We start from the raw sequence: 27994 nt of genomic DNA on the forward strand, positions 1-27994 counted from the left end.
GCCCAAGTTTGCTGGGGTCACACGGGGGCCCAGCGGAGCCATGCAGGAGCTGGGCCACAGCATCTCCCCGCCACCAGCTGCCACCTCCAATGCTTCTGCTGAGGCCCCGGAGTGGGTGGGGGGGACCCCGGCTCCTCTCGGCCAACTCTTCACCTGTTGCCCCGTCACTGTTCACCAAGGGCCAACCACGGATCCCTGGGTCCCTGGCCCTGCTCCAGGCCCCTTCCTGCCTGTCTGGTGGCCATGCTGTGTCCCTTGGGGCCTGGGGCACTCAGGGAGCTCTCCACACAGGATCCCCAGCCCCCACCATGGATTTGACACGCCTCTGGCCACCAGACTGAGAGGGCAGGGAGCGTGCTGAGGCCATCAAGTGAGACGTGGGCTGAGGTCCGCGCTCGGGCTCAGGAACTGTGGGGGAGCCTGGGGTCATCCCACAGGTCCGGCCGGGTGAGGGCCTGCAGGACTCAGCACATCCACCCACCGTGGATCTGAGCCTGTCACTAAGCATCCCTAGCCCACAGCCACCTGCCACATTAGCCACATTACTTGCCCACCCCAGTCTTGGGCCCTAGAATGGCACAGGCCCTCCTGGTCTGACGCTGAGAACTGACCCAACTGCATCCCCACCCCAAGCTCTGACCAGAACAAGCTTTCTTCTCAAGTCCGAGGATGGCCTTGCCCCTGGGCCTATACAAACTAGTGCCCCTGCCTGGCCCTGCCTTTCCTCATCTCCAGCGCAAACTTGTTCTTCTCCGTGGACTCAGCATCTGGAAAGCAACCCCTATCTCGAACAGCACCCCCACCCCACTGGGGACTGGGTGAGGCGTCATAGGCAGTGGGTGGCATAGACGTACTCTGAGCAGCCTCAGGCCCAGCAGTGCCTTCCCTTCCAGATGGCAGGTAGGGCAAAGAGTTGCCCAAAGGCCCGGTGCACCCATGGGGCTCCACGTGGTGTGACGTGCTTGGAACACCGAGAGACATGGGCCAGGACCTGAAGGGCCACTGAGCCAGTTTAAGCATCGAGGATTCCTGTGAATGCTGGGAGCTATTGGAAACTGTACAGGGAGAGCAACCCAGGTCTGAGCCACATTTAGAAGAGTCCCTGCTTCATTGGAGAGGCCAGAGGAGGTTACTCAGGCTTCAGGGGAGAGGTAACCTTGTGGGAGGAAGTAGCAGGCAGGAAGGACCCTGCATGAGGCACTGGCTGGGAGAAGGAGACCCAAGCAGAACAGACCCCCATCCCCTTCCCAGGGGTGTCTGTGTGATGCCCCATTTTCAGGGCTCAGAGCTACGGGACCTCTGGGAACCTCATCCCACCCACCCCACAGGCAGTCCCTGAGGCCACTAGCTGGCTGGGCCCCAGGGCCCCATCTTCCAACCCAGACTTCTCCTCAGGAGGCTTCTGAAGTAGAGTCCATGAGGCCCACTCCCCCTGAAACACTCAGACTGGGTACCCCTAGGACAGGGCTGTCTTCCCCCTCAGACTAGGTGCCCCCAGGACAGAGTTGAGCCTCTCCTCTCAGTCCGGATTCCCTCTAGGACAGGGCTTAGTCACTTCCCACAGACCAGGGACCTCCATCCCAGGACAGGGCTGTGCTCACCCCTCAGAGTGGGTGCTCCCCCAGGACAGGGCCGTGCTCCTCACACAAGATACCACCCCCCAGACAGGAGTGTGCTCACCCCTCAGACTGGATACCCCCCAGGACAGGGCCAGGCCTCCCCCTTTAGACTGGGAACCATTTCTGGGATGTCCAGGACAGGACTGGACCTTACACCAGTCCAAGGCCCTAGGCCAGGACCCTCCTCCCTTCGACCTGGAGCCCCTAGGTCAGGGCCGGCCTTCCCACTCAGAGAGGCCCCTGAGCAGCGCCTGGGCCATCCAGGTGTTGGCAGAGGAAGTGGGAGCCCTCAATGGGCCTGGCAGGCAGTCAGGACCCTGTTTGCTTGAGCAGGGGCTGGAGCCAGGTGGTCACTTCTCCCTTCAAGGCCTCCCAGCCCAGCCAAGCCGCAGGGAACACGTAAACACCAGCCGAGCTGAGCGCGGGCAGGCAGGGAGGAGGGCACCGAGAGACCCCAGCTCCTCAGCCTCCTTGGCCAGGGTGTCTGGCACCTCATGGGCTGCCCTGAACTCCAAGTGGGGCCAGTAAGGCGGGCCTCAGCTCCCACCTGTCTTGGGCATGTGAACAGGCCCTGCCCTCTCTGGCTGGTCTTCCCTCAGCTCTGACTGGGAGAGGAACCTCTGAAAACCCTTGGAAGGAATGTACCCCCCGCTGGGGGCCTCTGGAACCCAAGGCCAGGCCCCAAGGCTGGGTGAGATCATAGATCCCAGCTCAGAATGGGGCCTCCAAGGGGCAAGGGGCATCAGATGGCTCTGCCCACCCCCAACCTGCAAGCCTGTTGAGAACAAAGATGCAGCCGGGCCCCGCACGCCCACCCAGAGTGGGCAGGCTGTGACAGCCTCACCCTTCTGTCCTCACCCTGGGGAGGTGGGAGGGAACAGCACAGACACAGGGGAAAGGAGACTGAGTTCTCTGGAAGTTCAGAAGGGACATGACCCTGCCCTAGGGGGTCTTAAGGGGGACACAGCCCTGCTCTGATGATGTGTGAGGGGCCATGACCCTGCCCAGGGGCCTGAGAGGGTCCGGGCTCTGCCTTGGTTGTTAGAAGAGGTCTGGCCGGGGTCGGGGGGTGGGGTCCATCAGAGGGGTCGGTCAGGAGCCGTGGGGCTTGCTGCGCAGCTCCTGCACATGGACTGGGGTGGGCCCAGCTGCTTGACCCTCATGCCTCCTCAGCCAATTCCAGAATGATCCCAGCCTGAGGTTCCCATGGCCAATGGCAACAAGCCCTGGCTGGGGCAGAAGAGCCTCTTCTTGGGCAGAGGAGGGGACTCCAGAGCCAGGCAGGGGCCTGGACCCTGGCTGGCTCCTGGGTGTGCTGTGTGATCCTGGGCAAGCTGCCTTCCCTCTCTGAGCCTCAGCTTCTCCTCTGAGGTCAGGCCCTTGTCCAGGTCTCCTGGCCTGTGTGGGCTCAGCACACAGCATCCTGCTCCTTAGTGGGCCCCTAGGACACAAGGCCAGGACACCCCCAGTGACAGGTTCCCTCCTTCTTCAGTGTCACAGTCATGCAGGCTGTGGGGGCCGAGAGGTGGTGGGCGTGGATTCTGCGCTCCTCCCCGTCCAAGGGCTGGGGATGGAGTAGAGGGGCCAGGGTCTGGGAGGCAGAAGAGGCAGAAGACCAGATTCCAGCCTTTCATTTTGGCCTCAGCTTTCCAAATCTGTGGGTGAGGGGAAGGAAGGCGGCTGCATTAATTATGCGCCTACTGTTTAGGCCCCCTTCCCCCCACCCCCAGCAGTTTTAGGGGAGATAGAGAGGTTTCAATTCCCCTAAAGGCTTCCGATCACAGTTCTCAGACGGAAACACTGGGGGGGGCGGTGGGGAGCTCTGCAGATGAGCAGCCCTCATGGGGTCCTGCTGGCTTTGCTTCCCAATGGGGAGGAGGAGGGGACAAGGCCCGGCTGGGAGGATGGGGGGCAGGGCAGGGAAGGGCAGGCTTGTGGCCACCCCAAGCTCCCTTCCCAGAGCTCCAGGACCTGTGGCTGCAAACTCTTCAGCTCCCGAGGCCTTTCCCCTGCTCCTCGCGTTCCCCTCGGCTGGAGACCCTCTCCTGGGAACCCTCTCCCCAGCATGTATCAGTCAGGGGACGGCCTTGATGTGAACCGCCCAGAGGCCACACGGGCAGACTCTGCTCCCCCACCAAGCTCACCCACATCAGTGAGACAAAGGGATGTGTGTGGGGCTGCTGGGTGTGTCTATTTGTATTAGTGTATGTATATTGGTGTCTATTTATTTGTATTTATGTATGTATATGTGTGTGTCTGTTCATATATGTGGCTGTTGTGTCCGTCTGACTGTGTCAGTCAGTGGATCTACCCGATCACGTACCTGTGTCTGTGTGTACGTGTATATGGACGTGGATGTCCATTTGCACGTGTCTACCTGTGTGACTGTATTGTGTCAGTGTGCCTGTTTGTATTTGTTTGCATGTGTGTCTGTGTATACGTGTGTGTCTATTTGTGTGTGTGTGTGTGTGTGTCTATGTGGACCTGTGGTCTGAGAACGCCGCCTGTGGGTGGAATTTGGCCCGGGGACGTGTTTGGTTTGGCCCTCACAGTATTTTCAACATCTTGAGCCAACATTTAAAAATCAGGATATTTCACATAAAAATTCAGCTTTCCAGTTTCTCTTAAAAATTCAGAAGCTCTGGCAGCCCTGGCCCGTGTTCCCATGAGGCTACTCTCCTCCAGAGCTCACGGGGGCTGCCCATCTGCCTGCCCCCTCACCGCTCGTCTCGCCTACCAGCGCCTTGAGGATGACTGAGTTTGTGACCCCGGAGTGTGTGGTCACAACTGCGTGTAAGCCGAGCTGTCAGGGAGCGTGGGCATCAGCTGAGTCTGCGCTGGGGGGTGCGTACTTGTGATCGCATGTGTGTGCACAAGGCACATCTGAGTGCATGGGGGACATGTGGGGGCCTGCACGCGCAGGGGTGGGTGGGAGGCACTGTGCGTGCAGGGGTGTGCGTGTGAGAGTGCGTGCGTGCACACGTGTGTGTGCGTGGGGGTGTGCATGGCCGTATTCGTGGCCATGTGGGGTGTGTGGGCCACTGTGGTCTGGCACGCTCTGCACAGGCGCCTCTTCCGGCCTTTGATGGGGAATTGGATTCCCGGCTTCTGGCTGGGCTGCCTTGTGGGATTTATTTCTGTCTCAGTGCCGACCAGAGGCCTGAGTAATGGGAACATTTAGGGAAAACCAGTAAATACATAGACAAGGGGCAGGCTGGCCGGGAAACTCTGCTTGGCCACCCCTGCCCAGCCCACGGCCGCCAGAGGCCCTGAGGCCAGGCCTGAGCCAGGGAGGGAAGCAGCCTTAGGACCCGGCACGCGCACTCATGCGGAACGCCCACTGATGCCCATCCAGGCCCATCAAGGGGGGTGAGGCCCCCTATGCCACCTGGATGGCCCCTGGGACAACAGGCATCTTGGGAGCTTGGCTCCAACAAGAGATGCTCAGGACAGGCTCCGAGGATGCCACGTGAGGTCTGGCTTAGGGGCTAAGGGGCCCTGACCGTCCCAGGCAGACGACAGAGGGTCCACATCCCTGGGTATTCTGTCCACAGATGCCTCCCACAGGTGCAGACCCTCCCACAGGAGGCCTGAGGCTGCCTGTGACTGGACAGGTTTGGTGCTGCCCCAGAGTGGGGGGCCTGATGCCTGGAACCTGAGTAAGGCCAGCGGGGGGGCGGGGGGGCAGGAGGTGCTGCAGCTCTCCTAGGACACGGCCCCCACTGTTCTGGGTTTCACGCCGACGGAGCGCCACTCGGGATCATCTCTCATATCAGCCGCCTAAATGACACAGGCCCCATGGGGAAGGACAGACCGCTTTCTCTGGTGGGGTGATGCGCATTACGGAAGACCCACTTGAGCGGCGGGAAAACGGGCTATGCCGACCCACACTCCCTTCCAGGGGCCCCGGGTCGGTGTCTTCTGCTGCCCCCCAGCGGCCATGGGAAGAAGTGGGGAAATGAGGCTGCCGGAGCCTTGTCCATGCAGTCTCCAGGCTGGGTGGACTCGCAGGGCCCTTGAGGCCCCAGGTCCCAGCACTCACGATGACCCACTGCAATGCCCAGCCAGACGGTTCTAGGGGAAGCGAGGTCTTCCAGGCTGGTCTGAGGGAGGGGCTCGCCTCCCACCACCGGGAGGTCAGCTCTGGGAGGGCAGGAGATCATCGGATTCACAGCCGCATCATCAGCCCCTAGTGCGGTGCCCAGCGCGAGGTAGGTACTCAGGGAGCAGATCTGAATCCCCAGCTCTTACAGGGGTGGGCAAGCTTGCAGCTAACCCTGGACATGGCTCAGAGCTCCACAGAGGGGCCCCTGAATGCAGGTGAGCAGGCATCTCACACTAGAGCCCCAAAGGTGGTGAGCAGAAGCATGCACCCCAACAAGGGACTTGGCTGGGAGGATAGGCAGACTCCAGGGGACTAGACTTGCCCAAACTGGGTGCCTTCACACTCTTGACTGCAGCCTGCTGGGCTAGACAGAATTTCGCCTTGTAACTTTAGGGGCTGTGCATTCTCTCTGCCCCCAAGCCTGCTGTTCCTCACTGTGGTACAGGCCCTGTACCAGCCCCTGGGGGCCTATCCCCGCGATCCCAGGTACAACTTCCTCCCGGCCCTCTTGCTGCACCCTTTACCAGAGGCACCAAGCCGTGGTCTCTGGGCCAGCAGGTCCTGTCCTCCTGTCCTCTGCTGGGGAAGGGCTGTTGCTGAACAACCCAGGCCTGACACCTCTCCAGAGATGACCCGGAGGCCAGATGTCCCCAAGGATTTCAAGCAGGAGGGACCTGAAGTGTTGGGAGGTCAGTCGGGGCTGTCCTGGAGAAGTGCCTGGTGAGCTGGGGAGCAATGGGCACATGAAGGCTTCCTCCAACCACAGAGGTGGGCACTGGCCCTTGCTCATTCCCTCAGCCCTGTGAGAAGGGGGCTGCTGGGGCCTGAGAGCCCACACCCCGCCCCTCCAACCAAGGCCAAGACTTGCTGTGACCAATGCTGAAAATCTGGTGTCACAAGACTCTAGAAAACTTACTGTGTCTTATTTTTAAAATACTTTTTTTAAATACACAATTTATTACCATGTTTTACCATTCTTTGTTCACTGCTGAAAACATCTCAAAACTTTTTATTTTGAAATAAATATAGATTCAGAGGCAGTTAAAAAGGTAATAGAGAGCAGTCCTGTGTCCCACTCACCCAGCCTCCCCCGACGGCTGCCCCTTCCTAAACGGCAGAATATCAAACCCAGGATCCTGACGTCGGCACAATGTGTGCACAGCCCCCTCCCAGTTTATCACATACACAGATTTGTGTCATCACCGATGCAACCAAGAACTATTCTATCCCCTCCAAGGGCTCCCTCAGCTACCCCTTTATACATAGTCACACTTGCCCCTACCATTCCTAACCCCTGCACCCACGGATCTGTTCTCCGGGTCTAGGATTTTGCCATTTCAAGGATGTTACAGATAGGGAATTGTACGGGACGTGATCTTTATATATAAAGTTATGTATGTGTCTGCTTCACGCAGTGTAATGCCCCTGAGCTTCACCCAAGCTATCCGCTTTAATCAACGGTTGTGTTCCTTTTTATTACTGAGTAGTATTCCACGGTATGGATGCAGCGGTTTAACGGGGCACCTATTGAAGGACATTTCGTGGTTGGTCTGTTTCTTCACAGAATAAAAACTTAATTTTCCACTTCATTACTCCCTAAAGTACAGGACCAACCGAAGGAATGCCCTCGTACACTGTTTCCCGTATGTCAGAAATTTATTACTATACTTATTTCACCCATTTTTGTGTAATATTTTAATTCCAAAATGAAGGATGGGAAATCATATGAAGACCATGGTTTTCATCTGATGATGACTTGGAAACCTCCATTAAACTAGAGATGGGGGCTCTTTTGTTTTAACTGACGTATCCTGGACAAGAAATGCAAATTATCTAGCATTCAATAAGCAGTAACAGATATGACATTGTTTTTTCCTAGCTTTTAGTGATCATAAAGAAAGCGGTTATGAACATTTGTGTAGACAGTCTTTATTTCTCTGGAATAAATGCCCAGGAGGAGTGTGGTTGCTGGGTTATACGGTAAGTGTATGCTAGTTTCTTAAGAAACTGCCAAACTATTTTCCAGAATAACTGTATCATTGACAGTCCCACCAACAATGTACAAGAGATTCAGCTTCTCTACATCCTTGCCAGCATTTGGTATTTTTTACTTAAGCTGTCCTAATAGGTGTGTAATGATGTCTTATCATGGTCTTTATTTGCATTTCCGTAACGGCCAGTGATGCTGAACATCTCTCATGTGTTTATTTGCCATTTATATACCCTGTTCTGTGAAATGTTTCTCTTGCCCATTTTCCAATTGGGTCCTTCCATTCGTCCTTCCTTCCTTCCTTCCTCCCTCCCTCCCTCTCTCCTTCCTTCTGTTGTGAAAGTTCTTTATATATCCTAGATTTGAGTCCTTTATCAGATACGGGGTTTGCAATTTAGTCTGTAACTTTTCATTTTCTTAATAGAGTTTTTGTTGGAGAAAAGCTTTTCATTTTGGTTAAGTCAAATTTATTTTTTTCTTTATGGATGTGCTTCTGGGTCTTGTGTTCAAGAACTCGTCACCAAGTTCTAGGTCCTGAAGATTTTCTCCTAAAAGTTTTTATAGTTTTACACTTCACATTTACACCTATGACCCACTTTAATTTCTGTGTATTGTCTGGCTGGGCTTTAGGTTGGGGTTCTTTTTTTGGCCTATGGATATCCAATCACTCCAGCACCATCTGCTGAAGCCTATCCTGCCTCCCGTGAGCTCGTTCTGCACCTTTGTCAAAAATGAGTTGGCCGTACTTGTTTGGGGCAACTTGAGTTCCCTACTCTTTTCCATTGATCTATGTATCTACCTCTCCACCAACATCCCCACCTTGATCACAGGGGGCTTAAAATCATGAATTCAGGGGGTGCCTAGCTGACTCAGTAGAGCATGACTCTTCATCTTGGGGTCGTGAGTTCCAGCCCCACATTGGGTGTGGAGATGACTTTAATAAATAATAAACTTTTAAAATCACGAATTCAATATCCTTAGCAGTTATGGCTATGCAAGTTATCTATTTCATCTTGGGTGAATTGTGGTAGTTTGTGCTTTTCAAGGAACTGGACCATTTCATCAACTTTTCAAATTGATGTGGATATCTACAGTATCCCCTTATTGTCCTTCTGAGGTCTGTGGGGTCGCCAGGTTTGCCTTACTGCATTCCTAATATTCGTAACTTGTGTCCTTGTCAGTCTTGTTAGAGGTTAGTCAATTATTGATTTTTGCAATGTTTACCAGTTTCTTTGCTCACCACTTCTTCCTGCATCCTGCTGGCTGCCTTCCCAGGATTCTTTCTACCCTTCTTCCTTTCTCGTGGAACCTCAATTTCAAGGTGGCAATGTGCCCAGCTTAAAATACCCTTACTCCCCACACGTCTGCAGCGAGGGCTGGATGTGACACAATCATGGCTGATCAGATGTGAAGGCGAGCCTGGGGGACTGACTGGGCTTGAAGCCACCGTTCCCTCAGCTGGCTTGCCCCTTGCCCTTCCCCCTCCTGCCGACAGCTCCCACCTGGGGGTGCGTAGGCTCCTAGGGGAGCTAAGGACAGCAGCTGGGGAGACAAAAGGGACCTGTGTCCTTCAAGCCACTGTATGGCCATGGACTTCACACAAGAATAAAGCCCTCCTGGTCTGAGATCCCGTTTGTGAGTGTCTGCCAAATGTAGCCCTGATTCTCCCACCCCTCTCGGGGCTCCCACCACGGCTCCTCTTGCTCGGGAGCTTTCCCTACTAGTTCCTCCAGCAAAGATCTGTGCACAGTCAACACTTGGTATCAGAAGCCCAAAAACGTCTGGCCCTGATGATGGACGATAAGCAAGAAGACTGACATTTCTGTTTCCTCAGCACTCGGGAAAAAACCTGTCTTGGGAGTGTTTACTACTGATGAAAATGGAACTCATTCATTCATCGGTTGTTGGTATTTTTCCCACGTAGCTTGAATGGTTTTTCTCTTCACCCTCACTGTTCTAACCCGGACCACTGTAGCAAAACTGCAGATGTGGCCATTTAAAAAAATCCCACTTCACACTTCCCGAGTAATTTAGGTTGTGAATGCTGGAGATTTCTCTCCTTAAAGATGTATGCGTGTAAGGGGCGCCTGGGTGGCTCAGTCGGTTAAGCGTCTGCCTTCGGCTCAGGTCATGATCCCAGGGTCCTGGGATTGAGCCCCGCTTCGAGTTCTGCATCGGGCTCCCTGCTCCGTGGGGAGCCTGCTTCTCCCTCTGCCGCTCCCCCTGCTTGGGCTCTCTCTCTCTGTGTCAAATAAACAAACAAAATCTTTAAAAAAAGAATGCATGTGAGATACAGCATATATACCAAAAAAGTGTATAAAATGAATGGACAGAGAATAAAAGGTATTCCCGCCAGTCAAGCGAAGCTTTTAAAGAACATTATCAGTACCTCAAAAGGCCCCTTCCCTGAGCTGACTGCAAGCAAGCCTGAGGCTGAGGGCCATCACCTTGCTTGTCTGCACCGTCTCTACCATCCATGTGCCGACCCTTAAGAGAGTACCCTGTTCCACTCTGCCCGTTTGGAACTTCACACAAATGGCTCATACTCCCTTTCTTCCATGTTTTAGTGTGTGTGCGTGCACGTGCATGAGCAGTGCGTGCACGTGTGTTGTTAACGAACCATGCTCCTAAAAGCACCCCAGTCCCGGTCCCAGTCCCTGGTACACCTGTGCAACGGTTCCCTTGGACACTATTGGCGGAATTGCTGGTCATGGCGTGTGCACGTGGTCCAATTCTCCAAAGTGGTCGCACCACTTAGCATTTCCACGTGCGGCAGGTGACACCCCGGGGCTGCGGGGCACAATGTAGCTAATCACACTTCCAGCCCAAAGTCTCCCCGTCTGACGTTACCCCAGCCACTTCGGCTTCCTTTGTTGGTTCTGAGCTTCACAGAGCTTTTCTTTTTCTGTTCAGATTTTATTTATTTATTTGAGAGAGCACGAACAGGGGGAACAGTAGAGGCAGAGAGAGAAGCAGGCTCCCCACTGAGCAGGTAGCCCGACACGGGACTCGATCCCAGGACCCTGGGATCATGACCTGAGCCGAAGGCAGACGCTTAACTGACTAAGCCACCCACGCACCTCTTCCTAGAGCTTCTCTAATCCCTTTACTTGCAATCTTTTTGAGTTTAGGCTTCTTTTAAAAATAGCATCAGACTGAGTTTTAAAAAAAAAGGTGGTTTAATACGCTGATTGTAATTAATGATTTATTTGGATTCATTTACTTGTCTTACCTTTTTTCCTCTACCTTCTTTTGGATAATTTTTTTTTCATTTTTTTTTTTTTTTTTTTAACTGCTTTGGAAGTGGTACACTGTTTCTATTCTGTTAGGGCTACCCTAGAAATGTCCACCTGCCTGTGGAGCAGTCTAGAGTCTAGACTGAGTCTTTTCTCTTCCCGAGTGAGCTGAGCTTCGAAGAGGGCTCTAATCCCAACCACGTCTCACCTCGGGCAAGAGGGCGTAACTACTACTATTGTTACGTACTCTAGTAGCCCTAGTCTTACTTTTACTCCATAGAACATTTTCATTTCATAAGGTCAATACCTATTTATATTTCACTTTCTTTCTCTTCATTCCTACTTATATCTCAGATTCTCCATCTGGAATCATGTCTCATTCCAATCTTAAGACATAGAGCTTTTTCTTTTTTTAAAGGAGAAGGCTTATTTCATTTTTTTTAAAAACAGCTTTATTGAGATATAACATACATCTCATACACTTTGCCCACTGCAAGTGTACAATTCAACGGCTTTTAGCATATTCATAGATTTGTGCAACCACCACCACAATCCACTGTAGCATATTTTCATTACCCCAAAATAGACTTTCTTTTCATGTGAGCCTGCTGGTGACAAAATCTCTTGAGTTTGCTTGTCTAAAAATATCTTGTAAGATATTTTCTCTGGGTATAGAATTTTAAGTTGACAATTTCCTCTCGTCTAGTTAACACTGGTACCAGAAGGGATCGTTCCAGTTAACACTCGCTATGGCGGAGACATCTGCTGTCTTGCTCCTTAAAAGGTAATGTATCTTTTCTAATTTTAACATCTTTTCTTGCTCTTTTTCTGCCAACTTATTGCACTTAATTGTCTAGGTATGCGGTGGTTTTTAAAATAACACCGACAAATTCTTAGACCTCCCTTCCAGAGGTAGAACCTAATTCTCCTTTGAACGTAGCCTGGACGTTGTGACTTGCTTCTAACAATATAACGTGGCAGAATATCACTTCCAAGCCCAGGTCATAAAAGGCTCTAAAGCTTCCCCCTGCCTTCTGTCTTGGATCGCTCATTCTGGGGAAAGCCAGCTGCCACTGTGTGCACCCACGTGCACACGCACGCACACACACACACACACACACACACATACACTCTCACGCAAGCCTTATGGAGAGAGCCACGTGGCAAGGACTGTGCGCACGCCGTGCTTCCATGAGCCTTCCCGGGGGCGTAAGTCATCCCCAGAAGCACATCTTCCAGCCCCGGCCAAGCCTTCAGATGACTGCAGCCCTGGGGGACATCTTAACTGCAATCTCAGAGACCCCAAACTAGAACTGCCCAGGTAAGCCATGCCTGCATCCCTGACCCACAGAAACGGTCTGATATTAAAGGTCTGTTTCAAGCCACTGAGTTTTGTATGGAATGTGAATACAGTAATTGACGATTAAGGCAAGATATAAAAAAGTTTAAAGTGAACTTGCTTATTGAGGTGTAATAAACATACAAAAAGTGTACAAGTCAGATGTATGGGGGTCAATGAACAGTCAAAAACTGCATATACCTAACTAATCACCATCCATACCAAGAGATGGAACATCTGAGTGTTGATTTCTTTTTGTTGCCTTGCTTGAGATTTGCTGACCTCCTTGAATCCGTGGATTGGTGATTCTGAAGAGTTGCTCCCAACCATTAAAAAAAAATGTATTAGGTCCGCTTCATTTTTGCCTTTTTTCCCTCCTGGAACTCCAATCACGTTATGTTGGCTCTTCTCACTCTATCCTCTGTATCTCTAAAGCTTCTTGTTTTAGGTTATCGGTCTGTTTATCTTGCTGGGCTGCATTCTGGAGAACCTCTTCGGGCCTAGCTTCACATTCGTGAACTGTTTCTTTAGCTCTAATTCACAGATCCAGGGCTTCTAACTAGTATGATAGTTATTTCCAGAACATCACTTTGGTTTTTTTTGGCAAATCGATTCCTGTTTTCAAGCCTTTTAGTTCTTACATCATTTTTCAACATTTAAATCATGTGCCTGGTAATCCTAATGTATGAATCCTTTGTAAGTCTACCGTGTCCCTGCCAATGTCCTTTGTTCTTGGTGCCTTGCTGCCTCGTAGATCTGGTGACCTTTCCCAGAAGCTGCTCACTTTTCTTGGAACTTTATCAATGGGGCTTCATCGAGGACTGTGATGAATCGAGGTTCACTCACGTAGGATCTGCATTTTTTTTTTAAGATTTTCTTTATTTGACAGAGAGAGAGCAGGAGAGCACACACAGGGGGAGGGGCAGAGGCAGAGGAAGAAGCAGGCTCCCCGCTGAGCACAGAGCCCGATGCGGGGCTCGATCCCAGGACCCTGAGATCATGACCTGAGCCGAAGGCAGTCACTTAACCAACTGAGCCACCCAGGCACCCCTAGGATCTGCATTTCTATCAAGCATCTGATACCACCCCTTTCTGGGACCACATATACTCCTGGCTTGAGGTTTCTCATGTGCAAACCCACGTGGGGGCCGGCTCAGTCCTCAAGGGAGACCTTCCTTCACTCCAGTCAATGGCAAGGTTCAGTTTTTCTCTGTGATGCCAAGGGAGCAGATCTATTATTAGTTCACAGAGGGCCCTGACCTTTGCAGCCCCAGCCTTCTGGAGGGCTCTCGTACCAGGCCCCTCATCATGCACGGGTACTGGGTTATCTTAGTCCCAGGCACTGAGGACCCCAAAAACCAATGCTCAGTTTCACCTCGTTTGTCAAATACCTTCAAGTCAAAGGTCGGGCTTCAGCATTCTGCTGCTTCTCCTACCTTCTGCTTGAGTGTTCCTTACTTTCTTGCCTGGTCAGTGAGTATTTGTTGTAACTATTTATTTACCTAGCATTTTTAGCTATTTGCCAAGGGAGGATCAGTTCAGGCTGCTGTGGTCCCATGGTAACAGGTCAGCCATTCCTTCTTTCTCCAGTTTTCTTTTCCTGATCTCCCATCCGCTCAAGGACACCTGGCAGTCTGTCAGCTTTGCGACCTACCTTCTCCCTCTGCCGTCTTTTGGGGCGTCAGCTTTAACTTCCAATTGACCAATTCCTTCTTTGACTGTTAGTATTTAGCTCCTCAAGGGAGCTGCTTATGTTCTGTGTGTGCGTGTTGCTTATTTTAATAAATATTCTTTGTTTCCAAGATTACTAACCAGGTCTTCCTCATACCTAATCCCCGTTCCTGAGTTATGGGGCTCAATGCCTCTTTTACTTCTCTGGTGAGAAAACAAAGGCTCGTTTTAAAGCCTGGTAGGATGTCACAGTTTCAGTTTCCTTGGGTATCAATTCTTCCACCTGGTGGGGTGGGAGCCCTTCTTCAAGGCACGGATCTCCTCATATATTTTGTAACTTTTGTTCACGTGCCCATCGTGAGTGATGCTGTTGGTTTTGCTCTCTCCCTGCATGGCGGTTTTCTGTCGGCACACGGAGCTGTCAACGCAGGAAGCAAACCTTTCCTCAGCTCTCGGGGCTCCCGTTCTGTGGGGCCGGCCGCAAGCTAGTCCCAGCGCCAGTGCGGAGTGGGAACCTTGCCGGGTGTCTGAGGCCTACGCTGCCACGGACGAGCACCCTGCTTCCTACGGCAGTCCCAGGGCAGGGGGCACCTTCTCGTCCTTTATTCCCAGGAAGGGAAGGCCAGTCCCAGACGCCACGATGCAGAGGGAGTCTGGCTCCGGCCTTGCCGCCCATGGGCATGTGTGACCCCTGCTCGCGTGGGAACCAGAGTCCTGGGCCTGACCACTGCTCAGCCAGCCACCTACCGCTTTGGCCCTCAGTCATGCCTGCTCCCTTCCTGCACCAGTCACCTTCTCAGGGTAGCTGCGTACTTCCAGCTGAAAGCATTTGCTGTATTGTATGAGCGTGCTGGTGTCGCACGCACCCGCTCCAGCCCTCTGGCCCGGGTCCTCGGCACTGTCCGCCAGAGTCAGGCCAATGTGTTCCTCCAACTCAGCACAGAGGGAAGGGCGCACTGGGATGACACAGGGTGGAGGTGGGAGACTCAAGGGGAGACCCTGAAGGCAACTCAAGCGTGTTATCACTTTGGAGATGAAATTCTAGTTGGCCACGGGGACCTGGAGTCAGAACTGTGGCCAGTCAGTCACTCTGGAGAGTCAGCCCCACAGAGGAGGCTCATGGTCCTAACACCAGGACCTTGGGGACCCAGGGCCCAAGACCACACCCCAAACCCAGGCTATAATATCCTAAGGAGCCACCCTCCCCAATGCAGGGGCCCTGTCCCAGGAAGCCACGGTCTAGCTCTGACTCGGACGTAGGGACGGGGGGCTGAGAGTGAGACACAACAGTGCCAGGAGCCTTGGATCTGGAGTGGCCCGGAATGGAGGCTTGTCAGGGCACAGCTCACCCCCTCGTCACGCCCAGCCTCTCCCTTCTCTCTCTCACGCTGTGAGGGGATCTACAGAGGACCAGGCTGGGAGCCTCTCCAGGCTGACCAGACACTCCTGCAAGGTCCGGGCCCGTGGGAGGGCTTAGAAAAGCCTCTCAGACTCTGTCACCCACAGGCTTTGACATGACCGCCTGACTGGACCAGGACCTGGCCTCAAAAGGTCGGGCCTGGGCCTTCTGCACCCCTCCAGCCTCGACATGCCTGGCCCCACACAGGGCTTACTCCTTGGGGCCCAAACCCACAGCGCCCCAAGGACCGAGAAAATATTTAACAGGTTTCTGCCACGCACGTGGGTCTGCTTGCTTCTATTTCTAGAGATAAAAGAAAGTTCCAAATACATACATATGTACACACAGCAAGCCCCCACGGTTGTTACTGGCTCTGCCCCTCTCAGTCTGCTGGGGACCACTTAGGAAACAAGGAGCTGACCTCACCCCATGGCAAGGGTTTCGGACTGATGAGGCAATGTGGCTCTGGAGCCAAACTGGCGGTAACAGCAAGCCCAGCCCCCGCCCCTACCCGAGGCTACCCGCCCACAGGCCAGGCCTGGGATACGGCGTGCCTCAGTCGGAGTCGCAGGCCTCTTGCTCGGTGGTAGCATCCACTGCAGAGGCCAGGCTGTCCTCCTGGCCTTTCAGCCTCTCACCTGGATGGATGGCAGACAGAAGGAGTGGGGAGGGGCCCTGTGCTTGGGCCACCACCCAGAGGGCAGGGACCCCACCTTGCTAGGCCCTGTACTTACGGATCAACTCAGCGATGGCCCTCTGGGTCCGCTTTTCTAGCTTCTCCAGCTTCTTGGCTACGTCTCTCTTGAGGTCCCTGTAGCAGGCAGGTATGAGGAGGCCAGAAGCTAAAGGCTGGCTTGGTGTGGCCTTGGGACCCTCCCCTCCCAAAGCCCCTCTGGCATTAGGAATCACACTCAGCTGCCTGAGGAGACCACCCTGGGGAGGAGGCCAGGACATTCCTCTCTGTACCCTCCCAAACCCAGCATCAGCCACCCCGCCCCGTCCCGCTGAGGCAGCGACTGGTGCCGCAGACCCACCAAACATGGGACTGAGTCAAGGTGTGCAAGGGTGGATGGTTTCTCAGAGTCGCCCTCTTGGTCCGGTCCCACTGTGGGTCCTGCTCCCCCTCGCCACCAGGCGCTTCCAGAAGTGCACACACAGCCTACTCCCCCTACTCAGGGACTCCTAGGATGTATGCCCCATGCTTTTGTTTCAACAAATAACACCTTCAGTGGTGCCATGCCTGCCAGAGGATGGCAGGTGAGAAGGATGGGGCCCATGCCTCTGGCCCGAGGTCAAGTACAACACCAGCCCCAGGCCACACGGCCCTCTCTCACTCTCTGTATCAGCCTGGTCATAGGGGCACCAGGGAAGGACGATTAGCCCCACTTCACAGAAGAGGAAACTGAGGCCAAAGCAGAACAGGCCAGTTGGTGGCAGAACCGGGACAGGAATCAACATCTGCCCTTCCCATCACCTCGCCTCCATCCTGTGGTTCCCTGAGGGCCAAGGCTGGCCTTGCTCAAATGCAACTGAGGTGGGCCGGAGCCTCGCCCTTGCAGAAGGGCCTTCTGGAGGGGACGGCTGCTCCTCGCTCTCCCTGAGCCCCTCCTCACCCTCCAGGCGTCACCCCCCCACAGGCTTCCCTCTCGCTGTCCTTCTGTGTCCTGTCAGGAGGTACTGTGGACAGTAATTATCTCGTGTAGCTGCGCGTCCACACCGTCCGTCTCCCGGCTGTGAGGGCGGGAGAGGCTCAGCCTGAGGGCCGTGCCTGGCACCACGAGTGGCCACTCAGTCCACGCTAGTCCTACGTGGCAGCGCTCACCAGTCAGGCTTCCGGGGCGCGAGGTTGGCCAGGTCCTGGGAAGGGAGGAGACGCATGTCAGGGCTGGAGGGGCCCAGCTCCAGGGCACAGAGGTAGAAAGCAGGAGAAAGGGAGGGAGGGAGGAGGGGGTGTGGGGGAGGAAAGAAGGGCCCCCAGTGGGCCCCCGGGGCACTCAGGGTGCTCACCACTTCCTCGATGATGGGCTCGGGCTTGGCGGCCTCCAGCTGCTCCTTCACCTTCTCTTCCACTAGAGGGTGCAAGACAACAACACAGGCCTGTCGGAAAGGAGCCCTGCTCTCCCTGGGGTGCCTGGGGGAGGGGGAGAGGGTGCGGGCGTGTCCCCGCGGAGACCCTGGGCTTTCTTGGCCCCTCTCCCAGGCTCCCAACTTCCAGAGGTGAAGACTCTGCAAAGGCTGCCCAGGAGGAAGGGCTTGGGTTTCCCGGGATGAAACAATCCTGGGGCGAAGGAGAGCCTGCAGGAGGCAGAGAGCTAGAACAGATGGAACCCAGACCTCCAGCCAGACGCATGGCTGCTACACTCCCCTGGGAAATGGGAGCACCACCCGGGTATTGCCACGGTACGGTTTTGTGAAGAACCACGAGGACCGGCTTTCCCATACTCTACAGGGGATCCTGGGCTCTGAGGACGTCCTCTGGGCCATGGACCGGCCGGGACATAGGTGGCTCTTCTTCCCATCCCACTCAGATACGTGCTCCCAAGAGCAGGGGGACAGTCACTTTGGGGAGGCGCTACGGCCCGGGCCTGACCGGACACTGGGCCTCGGGGTGGTGAGACCAGGAGGGCCTCGCCCCTGTGGGCACAGAGACCAGGAGCACTAACAACTCTGGGCTCCGTCGGCCCGCCCACGGCTCGCTGAGTGCCTGAACGCTCCGCTCCTCTTCAGGGACTCACTCGGACCCCCAGGACGCTCCCCCGCTTCCCCCTGCCCTTGCTGTCCCAGGGCCCCAGGGCCACTTCCACTCCTCAGCCCAGAGAGGTCCTCCAGGGGGATGCGGCCTCTTCCCTCACAGGCCCCTGGAAGGCCCTCGGGGGCCCCGACCGCCTCTGCTGTCACTCAACGTGGGTTACTGCCGCATGGCTGTGAGATGGTGCCCGAGGGTCCTAGAAGCCCACCTTCCAGCCCTGGCGCGGCTGGTTACTCTCCAAGAGAGCGCGACACCTGCCGAGGTGGAGGCGTCCGTGCCTCCGAGCAGAGGTGGAGCGAGGCGGCCCACCTACCCGCCACTGGCTTGGCCTGGGGCACCCTCCTCCTCTTCAGGTCCTCATCCTCGGGGACATAGTTCCGCAACCTGAGTTCCCTACGAGAGCAGAGAACAGGCAGAGATGGAGCGGAGGGCCTCGTTCACCTCACACACTGGCAGGTCAGCCAGTGAGGAAGCCGCGCGAGCTGGGCTGTGGCTTCTCCACTTCCCTCCGGTCTCTCTGGAGATAGCCTGGTGAAAGGGCAAGCGCAGGAACAGAAGAATCACTGGGACAGGCCCCGTCGCCGAGCCCCGTCACCTGCCAGGTGGCAGCTGGGCGGGCGGCTCTGCCACAGCCCCGGCTGTGCTGTCGGTTCTCGCCCAGAGCTGGGGCCAGGGAGGCCCCCGGAACATTCCCTGGCCGTGTCTCCCGGAGGAGCTCCATCTGACAGTCAGGGGACCTGAGGGTCGGAGGGACTGCACCACTGTCCTAGGCCCCACAGCGGTGGCCACAGCGTCCGACCTGGAGTCAGGGCCAGAGCTCCCGGGCTGAGTTTCTCCTAAAGGAGAAAACCAGTGGTCACCCACTGGTTCTCCAAGCGCGGCCTCCTCCTCAGAGCCTTTGCAGCCCGGCGCCACCGGGGCAGACCTCAACTCTCGGTGGCAAGGCTGTGCGTGCGCTAGGAGCAGCCAGCAAGGGTGAAGGACGGGCACGACAGCGCGCCACGCTGGACAAGCCGGACCCCCGGGACAGACAGGGGAACGGCCCAGCCCCGCGGCTGCAAGAGCTCTTTAAAATGCTACCAGGCGGACCCCAAGAGCTCTGAGAAGGAGCCACGGGCGACCAGGATCACACACTGGGCCTGGCCAGTCTCCTCGGGCAGGGCTGGGCACACCAAGCATTTGCTGGGGCCTCCCGGGCTCAGCAGCTCACCAACCCCGACCCCCACACCCAAAAGCCTGCCCGCAGGAGGAGGGGCCCTGGCTAACCCCACAGGGTGGCAGAATGACAGTTCCGGGGGGGTGCTGCTTACTAAAGGCCAGAGACAGTGGACAGACAGTTTCATCCTTGGGGGAGAAGTGGTCCCTGACCCGCCAGCCAGGGGAGCCTGGATGTGGGTCCTCCTTCTTCACTCCCTCTTCGGAGCCCCTCAAGGACTGCTGGCCCCTCAGAAATCCTGGGCCTCCAGGATAGGGCACATTTTCCCAGCAGGAGGGCTCCCACAGTCCGTCACCTACAGAATCCTGTCTCTGCCGGGCAAAAACGCTGCCAAAGTCCCCAGCCCCTGGGCGGCCAGCTTTTCTAGGGCTGAGGCAGCAGGTGTCTGTGGTCACACACCTAGCAAGTGGCAGTGGTCTGAGTGTGGGAGCTCTCTGAGGCCAATCGTCCCCGAATTCACCAGCTCCGCCAGCCCCTTCTCTGCCAGGGCCCCGAGGAGCAGTGCGGGCAAGGCCTACGTGCGGGAAGCCGGCCGCCCACTCCCACAGGCTTCCTCCAAGGAGCAGGGACACCCACCCTGTCCTCTACCCGCTAATGCCTCCCTCAGGCCTGCTGCTAAACGCCACTGAGGCACCGGGAGGGAAAGCAGAGCATGATTTGGTGCGCTGACTTTCGTTCACAACAGGGTGGGGAAAAAAGCGGAAGAGAAACTGGGTGTGGACAGAAAAACTGCGGGGATTAGTGAGGAAAAAAAAACCCTATCACTCTCAGAAACCAGCTCCAAGGTTTTGTGAGCAACGGGCAGGAGAGAGGGGAGGCTGCCGGGAACTGTACCCAGGTCTCGCAGCAACATGGGCCCCTTGCTGCCCAGGCTTCAGAAGACGCTGGAATGGGGAGGCCATGGCAGGGGGCCGGGGAGAGGCCAGCGCAACAGCAGCACTGGCCGGGGGGGGCTGGCCACCTAGCACCCCCAGCGCCCACAGCAGCCCTGCTACCCACTGTCCCCTGCTCCCCCTGGAGCTGAGCACGGGCCCAGCAGTCGCGAACACCTGGGTCCCGGTCACTGTGGGACTGGCCCAACCTGGGCCTCAGTCTCCACATCTGTAAACAAGGAGGGTCTGCCAGCTGTGTCGAGCTAGGGCCAAGCCCTCCCTGCTTCACTCGGTGAGACCTAATGAAGACCTGCCTCTCACTAATGCCTAATTAACTGGCCCTCCCCCACGCCTATCACCGCCAAAGGCAAGAGTCTCTAAGGGCAGGTCACGGGGGCACTGGGTTCTGCTCGGGGGCCTGGTCTTTCCAACACAGGACCAAGGTTTAACCCCCGGCTTCTGCAAACAGCTTAAAAACCTGACAACAGATGTATTTTTTAAAAATCTAACTGTTAGCCTTGGAGAAGTACCAAGGCAACCAGGATCAGAGGGGCTGCGATCATGGAGGGAGGGGCAGTGCGACAGGTGAGTCTGACCTTGGGCGCCTCTTCTCCCTTAAAGCATCTACTTACACGCAGAGGCTGAAAAGCGGAGACCCCAAGCAGAGCTTCCTGCCAACCCATGGGGCTGAAGAGACAGAAGTTTGCATCAGTTCGAGGAAGGAAGCCCCTTCCTCAGTCCTGAGAGGGTGGGTGAGGGCACCCGTAGGCTAACCGCTTGCCAGAAGCTGGAATACATTTTCTCCGGAAGAAAATAAATGATTCAGAACCCAAATTATCCCTAGGACTTTTCATATACAATATCCAGGATTCTACCAAAGCCATGAGAAAAAAAAAAAATGACAAATACACTTAAAGGAGATCCAAATAGTACAATGGTTAGAAATGAAATATAAAACAACTGAAATTAATGAAAGTTCAGGAAGGTGTATCACACGACGGAGAATTGCAGCAGAGAATGTGAAACTACAAATTAATTAAATGGGAATTCTACAACTGAAAATATAACCAAAGTCAAGACCTCAATAAATGGGTTCAACAGCAGTTTAGAACAACTAAAGGGGGGGTCAGCGAACCGCAACTTAAGTCAGAAAATATCCAGACCGAGGCACAGAGGGAAAAAAGTTGGGAAATACGAAAAAGAACATGAAAGACCCATGGGACATGGTGGAAAGAGCTAACATAACATGTAATGAGAGCCCCAGGAGCAATATTTAAAGAGATAATAACTGAAAATTTCACAAAATAAGTGGAAAACATCAAGCCAAGCCACACACAGATTAAAGAAACACTAGGAGCTCCAAAGAAAAGCACACTTAGGCAAATCATTATCAAACTACTCAACACCAAACACAAAGAGAAATTCTTAAATTAGATAGACACCTGGCCTTCAAAGGAAAACCTACAACAGACAGCTGACTTCTCGACAGAAACAATGGAAACCATAAGACAATGGGGTGATACATGGGCAATGCCAAAAGTAATTAGAATGCCACACCAGAATGATAAATCTAGATAAAATAGCCGTCAAAGAGGGCTGCATGGGTGGCTCAGTCAGATAAGCGTCTGACTCTTGATTTCGGTTCAGGTCATGATCTCAGGGTTGTGAGATTGAGCCCCACATCAGGCTCTATGCTCAGTGGGAAGTCTGCTTGGGATTCTCTCTCTCCCTCTCCCTCTGCCAACTTCCCATCCCCGGCACTCGTGCTCTCTTTCTCTCAAATAAATAAATAAATATTTTTTTAAACAGCCTTCAAAGAAAACCTTGGCCAGAAAAAGAAAAATTGGCGAAACTGGTCATCCGGGAATCTGTCAAGAAATACTAAGGCGAATGCTTCTGACTGAAGGAAAATGATCTCAGATGGGAGCACTGAATTGCAGAAGGAATGAAATGCATCAGACAGAGTAAATATGCAGGGAAATCTAAAAGAATACTGACTGTACAAAATACTCATACTTTTTCTGGGATTTAAAATGCAGCATCAGGGGCACCTGGCTGCACGAGTAATGATATGGTAGTCCCTTTTTCTTTTTTTTTTTAAGTAGGCTCCATGTCCTACGTGGGGCTTGAACTCATGACCCTGAGATCGAGAGTCGGATGCTCTACCGACTGAGCCAGCCAGGCGCAAATGCCCTGGGCCACCCCCAGTCCCCTCCATGTGGGCAGCCACAGAGGCTACCTGGTACCCCCACTTCCACCCTCTCTGATCCACTGTCCCCTAAACAAGACTCAGCGTCTTCACACAGTCCTGACCTCATTCCTCATTGGTCCCCACAGCCTGCTTTCCAATCAAATGTCCCCTGGGTCATTGCCAGTCTGGTCTGCTACACTTTCCTGCCCCTTGGCCTTCAAGAGCTAGCTTAACAAGACGGCACTGTGGGCAGCCCAAAGGTTGCCACCCACCCCAAGACACAGCTGATGGCTCCTCTCCTGGGCCTCCTCTTGGCCCTACATGGCCCTCTGCCCTCTCCGCAGCAGCCCTCACACCCCACGCATGTGGCCCCTTCGTGGCTGCCCCACAGACCCTGCCCCACAAGCTCCTAAAGAGCCAGCCCCAGCACTCCGCTGCCAACTCACACTTGTCCCCACTCCACAGAGGAATTCAGGGAGGGCGCGTGGCGGGCGACCTGGGGCTCTCTGGGCCTTTCAGTGCTTAGGAAGACAACCCCGGAAGCAAAGAATTTGTGCCCAGGAGATCCACAAAGGGCAGGAATGTGGCCGGGCCAGGGCAGCCAGCTCCTAAGGGCCTTTGTTATCTCTGAAGCAAAGCAGCAGAGTGATGTCCACGTTTACATCCTACTGTCTCCTTAAACTGGGGAAATGTGTTTTTCCATCTCCTCTCCTCCACTCCCTCCCCGGGTATCTGAGGAGACCAAGCAAGTGCCTGAGCAGGTTTGGTGACCACTGTGAGGTCTCCCTCAAGGCCAGCCGCAGGGACCCCGGGTGTGGGCTGGCCAGGGAGATCCCATCCCGGGAAATTCCCTTCCACACGTGCCCCTCAGGGGAAGGGGGAGGAGAAAGTTGGTATTCTCTGTAAAATATGAAACTCTACCCAGGAGTAGAGTTCTAGAACTCTAGTCCTTTCACTCAAGTGAAAGGAAGTTTCCAGATGATCTGGTCCAACCCCTTCGCTGGCAAACAGGCCTCTGAGAAAGCCTGATGCTCATGGAGGGCTCCTAGCCCTGGCCTACTTCACCCTCATCCGTGCTCCCAGCCTTACCCTCGGGGACATGAGCCCCTCATCTCACCCCTTCACACTCAGCCCCTGCCCTGGGCCCCTGGAGAGAGGCCAACATGAGGCAGTCCCACCTGGCCTGTGCCCTAAGAACACGGCCCACCCCACCCAGCTGCCTCAGTCCCCCCTGCCAACACACGCTTCTCCAGGACCAGAGAAAGGGGGGAGTCTTGAAGCTCTCCTCCCAGTAACTGAGCACAGGGCAGGCCAAGCCCAGGATAGGCCTGGGAAGTCCTGGAGGCCAGCCCTGGCTGAAGACAGCAGCTCTGACCACAGACGGCTTTCAGCTTGCACATCCGGGGTACAGAGTAACGGGGCTCCTCCAGGGACACGCACACACCCCCAACAACCTTCTGTATGCTTTGGGCTCTGCACATGCACACTCACCCCCGTGTCTCCAATATAGACAAGGCCTCGTTTGTGGCCTGCCAGACAGGCCCGTGAAAACAAGGGCACAGGCAACTGTCCCAAATGGTGCTCACAAGTGCTCCAGAGGCTGGTGGTCACTTCCTTCAAGACAGATTAGAGCGCTCAAACCCATGACCTGATAAGCCTGATCTGGGGAAGTTATACCATAGAAACAGTACCAAAACAGGGTCAAACAGAACCAAATGTTGCACACAGAAATGCTTCTGGCAGCATCACCTCTAACAGCCCCCAGCAGACACTTCTGGGCTCTCTTCTGGCGGAATCCCCCAGAGGAGGCTGCGAGCACCCCTGCAGAGGATGAGCACCTGTCCAGACAATGACCACGATGGGAGTGAGCGATGGTCCAGCTCAGGACAGTGCCATCAGAACACCTGGAAACTCCACTAGAAGTCGAGTACAAGGTTGGTATAGAACACGGACACTGGAAACAGATGGGCTATGGCGATGTTTTTCTTTGGTGGTTGCTCAACAGTTTAATTCGGGATACTTGATGGTTGGCTTAATAGCAAATGGAACTTTGGAAGAGCCCAGCGGCTTCCCCACTCATGGGCAGAAGGTACTGTACTCCAGCTGTCCTCCCAGAGGGCCACGCTGGCCACACTATGGGGATGGGTACAGATATAGGGCAATCAAAGCTCCCTCCCCTCCTACCCACCCCATGTCTCCTGTCCTACAGACAGAGAAAATGTGGCACAAGAACAGACCACGTGCTGGACAGGGCCACATCCCATGGACATAGCCTCCCAAGCGACCCCTGGCCAACGCCTCCTCCAAGGGCTTCAGGAAAAGGGGTGGGAGCTCCCGCATCCTCTGGACCTTGATGTCCTGTCCCCACCCCAAAGCGCAGGCTGAGATGAATGGGATAATGCTTCCTTCTCAATAGGAACACGCTCCATATGCTGCCTCTCAGGACTGCCCTTCAATGTAAGGTGGCTACTGACATTTTCCAGATGTGGAAAATAGTCACAGAGAGACTTATGGATGTGCCCAAGAGCCTCAGAGTTAGGGAAAAGCCAAAGCCTGAATCCCAACCCAGGTCTCTGGCCTTGAGGTGGACCCCAGTCCCCGTCACCAAGCTCCTTAGGGACCTGCAGTCATGTGGAAGAGTAAAGGCTATCTGACAGCACACCCAGGAGTCCTGCCCAGGAGTCCTGCCCAGGGCTGCAGGTGGGTCAGCCATGCTCTGGGCCCTTGGTGTGCCTTGAGGGAAAAAATCATGCTGGGCATTCCCTCATCCTCCCACTCTAGGAGTCTGGCTGACAGCACCATTCTTGAAACTCCTCCTCCCTCCTCAAATCCCATCCTCCCAGCTCCCCAGCCTCCAGGACCCTCCCTCAGCCCCTGATATTGCAGTGGGTCACAGGCGTTAGATGAAGAAGGGGCTTTAGAAATCTGGAATAGAAAGGCAGTCAGGCCTTGCCTTAAAAACAGGGAGGCCAGAAGTGCCAGAGCTGGCCGGGGGTGAGACCCACATGGAAGCCCCACCCAAGTTCACCCAACTGCATCAGCCCCAAGGCCCGTCAAGATCACCAGGTGCCCAGCCCCTGATGGTTCAGAACAGCCAGCAGCTGGTCAAGGCCATGCCCAGGGCCAAGCGTGAGTTAAGTCAGGCCCCTGCCTAGCCCTAGCTGCCCTCACATCTGGCTCATGTGGTCTGTACCCACTGCCACCCTAGACTCTGCAGGGCCCAGCCCACGTCCCTAGACTTCCTAGGGTTCCCTAGGCTCTGCACCCATCCTACCTGAAAATGCACAGCTGACAGGCACTTGAAGTACTAGAAACAGCTGATGTACCAAAAATCAAGGACTGAAAAAGAAACGACAGATAGTATTCCCAAAGAAATATTAAGCAACCATTGAGAATTGAGAATTTTGTAGAAGTGTTATTTATCAAAAGATGATCAGGACACAGTGTGTGAAAAAGGTCATGAACAGCAGAATATGCTCAGACACGTGTTAGGCTGTATTTTCTAAATTTTCCACAACTGAAAAAAATCTATAATTTAAGTACTTTAACTATCAATTCAAGTTTTAAAAGAGGAGGGGGGCAAAAGTTTGGACAGCTGAGCTGAATCCCAAAGGGCACACGAGATGAGACCTGAACTGGCCACACTGGCTGTCTGGGGCCAGATCGGGCTACAGAGACAGAAGTCTGCACAGCCCACTGCCCCCATCCTCCTGGGCCCCACCTGTCACACAGGCCACGCTGGGGAGGTGGATGGTGCTCAACCCCACGGGGCTGCCCTGGGCTGTAAACCGCCAGCCCCCGCTGCAGGCTGCCAGAGAAACCTCTTTTCACCACACAGCTGCCCGGCCTCCCTGATGCCCACCCCACTGGCCCCAGCCAAGAGGGCACACAGCCAAAGGCCCCGGCGCCTCCGCATTTGGGAGCGGCACTAAGGGTGAAGGTGGCGGAAGAGAACCAAGCGGGGCCTGCCTTGGCAGCCTGCACGCAGAGGGATTGGGGAGGACTCCCAAGGCTGGTCCCCTTCCTCTCAGTTGGGAGATGGTGGACAAGTTGCTTCACCTGCATGAAGTGTGGTTTCTTCACCTCGCGGTCGGATCACACCTACTCCCGGAACAGGGAAGGGGATTTCATGAGAAGGGCTTTGGAAGCACTGACGATCATGACCTACAAGATCAGGAATTCCTTCCGGGCAGAGAGGACCCAGCCATCCTCCCCGCTTTCCCCTGCACAGAAGAGAAATGCCTGGCCTGCTTGCATGGTGAACGCCGCCTTCTTAAACCAGTCCTCTCATCCTCTCCTGATTCATTCTCACGCAATCCAGGGCCTACTCCTGAGCAGCGGGGTCAGGAGAAACAGGGCGACTGCAGGCCGTCTCAGCACGAGCCAAGGAGCCACAGTCTATCCCACTGCCACGGACGGGAGAGCCCCGGGCCCGGGGCGCAGTGAGGTGACTCAGGAGGAGCGGGTGAGAGCCGCCCTGGGGTCATCACGACAGTGGGATCAAGCTGACGTCATGGATGTGCAAGCACACGCCAGACACAGACACCGTCCCGGGGACCCAACTCGAAGATGAGAGAAGGCCTAGCATTTGCCAACCTCCGGGGTTTGGGCACCGGGCCAGGCCTGGGCAGGGCCTCAGCTGGGGTGGGACCTCTCTCCACACGGATTTGGAGAACTGGTTTCTCATCCTGAAGAACGAGGGCTAGTGGCCCAGTTTCTGCGGCAGCAGTCTGTGACACCCACTCCAGAGTAAGCCATGTCCCTGCGTGGTGACTGCCCCAGCTGGGTGCACACCTTGATCCAGAGCGGAGGGAGGTGGTGGTTGTGGGGGCTGAGGGCTTGAGGCTTGCTTGTTCAAGCACTTAACAAGACACGCTCCCCTGCCCCCTGCCCGCTAGGGTGTGCAGCACCTCCCCTCTCCTCCCCCCTGCCAGGGTGGCTGTGACTGTCAGCCGCAAACCCGCCCCCAGACACCCCTCTGTGGCACATGTATCAGCTGACTTGCCATCAGGAGGAATCGACTGAGGCCTTAAAAAAACACAAAAGCAGCTGACAGAAATGCCCCTCTCTGTGGGCCAGCTTTCCATGGCTGCCGGGCTGTATCTTACCAAGGCCGTAAGCAGGGGCTGTGTTAGAAGTCTCCGACGCCCCTCGAAGTTAGCTATAGGGAGGGGTGGCTGGAAGAGGGCAGATCCAGCCCAGATGACAAGCCGGGCCCCTCTGGGAAGGCAAACATGTCTTTCCTTCCCACAGGGTCTGGCTTGGGCTGGTCCACCTTCAAGGGACACTGACTCCTCACCCCAGTGGGGATTTGGTTGTATGGGGACAGGGCAGGATTTATCCTGGAGAGAGTCATACAAATTTTAAGAAGGAATGTGGATCTACAGATTCCATGCAATTCCAATCAAAATCCTAGCAAGCTTTTTTATAGATACTAACAAGCCGATTCTAAAGTTTATAAGGAAAGGCAAAGGAACTGGAACAGGCTAAGATTCTGAGAATGTCCTTAAGGCAAATGGGCAGCAGCACGGGCAGAGAGGAAGATGGGGATTCTCCAGCATGGCTGGTGAGGGGCGAGGTCCCAGGGTGCCTGCCTCCGATCCTGCT

At 54.9% G+C, this 27994-nt stretch overlaps 1 protein-coding gene across 1 annotated transcript in view; it reads right to left on the reverse strand.

Moving 5' to 3' along the window:
- Positions 1-13278: 13278 nt before the first annotated feature.
- Positions 13279-27994, reverse strand: part of CCDC12 (coiled-coil domain containing 12) — a 53425-nt gene continuing 38709 nt past the window's right edge. The window contains exons 4-8 of the mRNA XM_032412596.1: positions 18422-18501; positions 17367-17428; positions 17182-17216; positions 16094-16170; positions 13279-15997 (exon numbers count right to left, since the gene is read on the reverse strand). Coding sequence (XP_032268487.1) covers positions 15915-15997; positions 16094-16170; positions 17182-17216; positions 17367-17428; positions 18422-18501 — 337 coding nt within the window. The 3' untranslated portion in view covers positions 13279-15914. The remainder of the gene's footprint in view (positions 15998-16093; positions 16171-17181; positions 17217-17366; positions 17429-18421; positions 18502-27994) is intronic.

The sequence above is a fragment of the Phoca vitulina genome, unplaced genomic scaffold, assembly GCF_004348235.1.
Source record: "Phoca vitulina isolate PV1807 unplaced genomic scaffold, GSC_HSeal_1.0 scaffold13, whole genome shotgun sequence".
Lineage (NCBI taxonomy): Eukaryota > Metazoa > Chordata > Mammalia > Carnivora > Phocidae > Phoca > Phoca vitulina.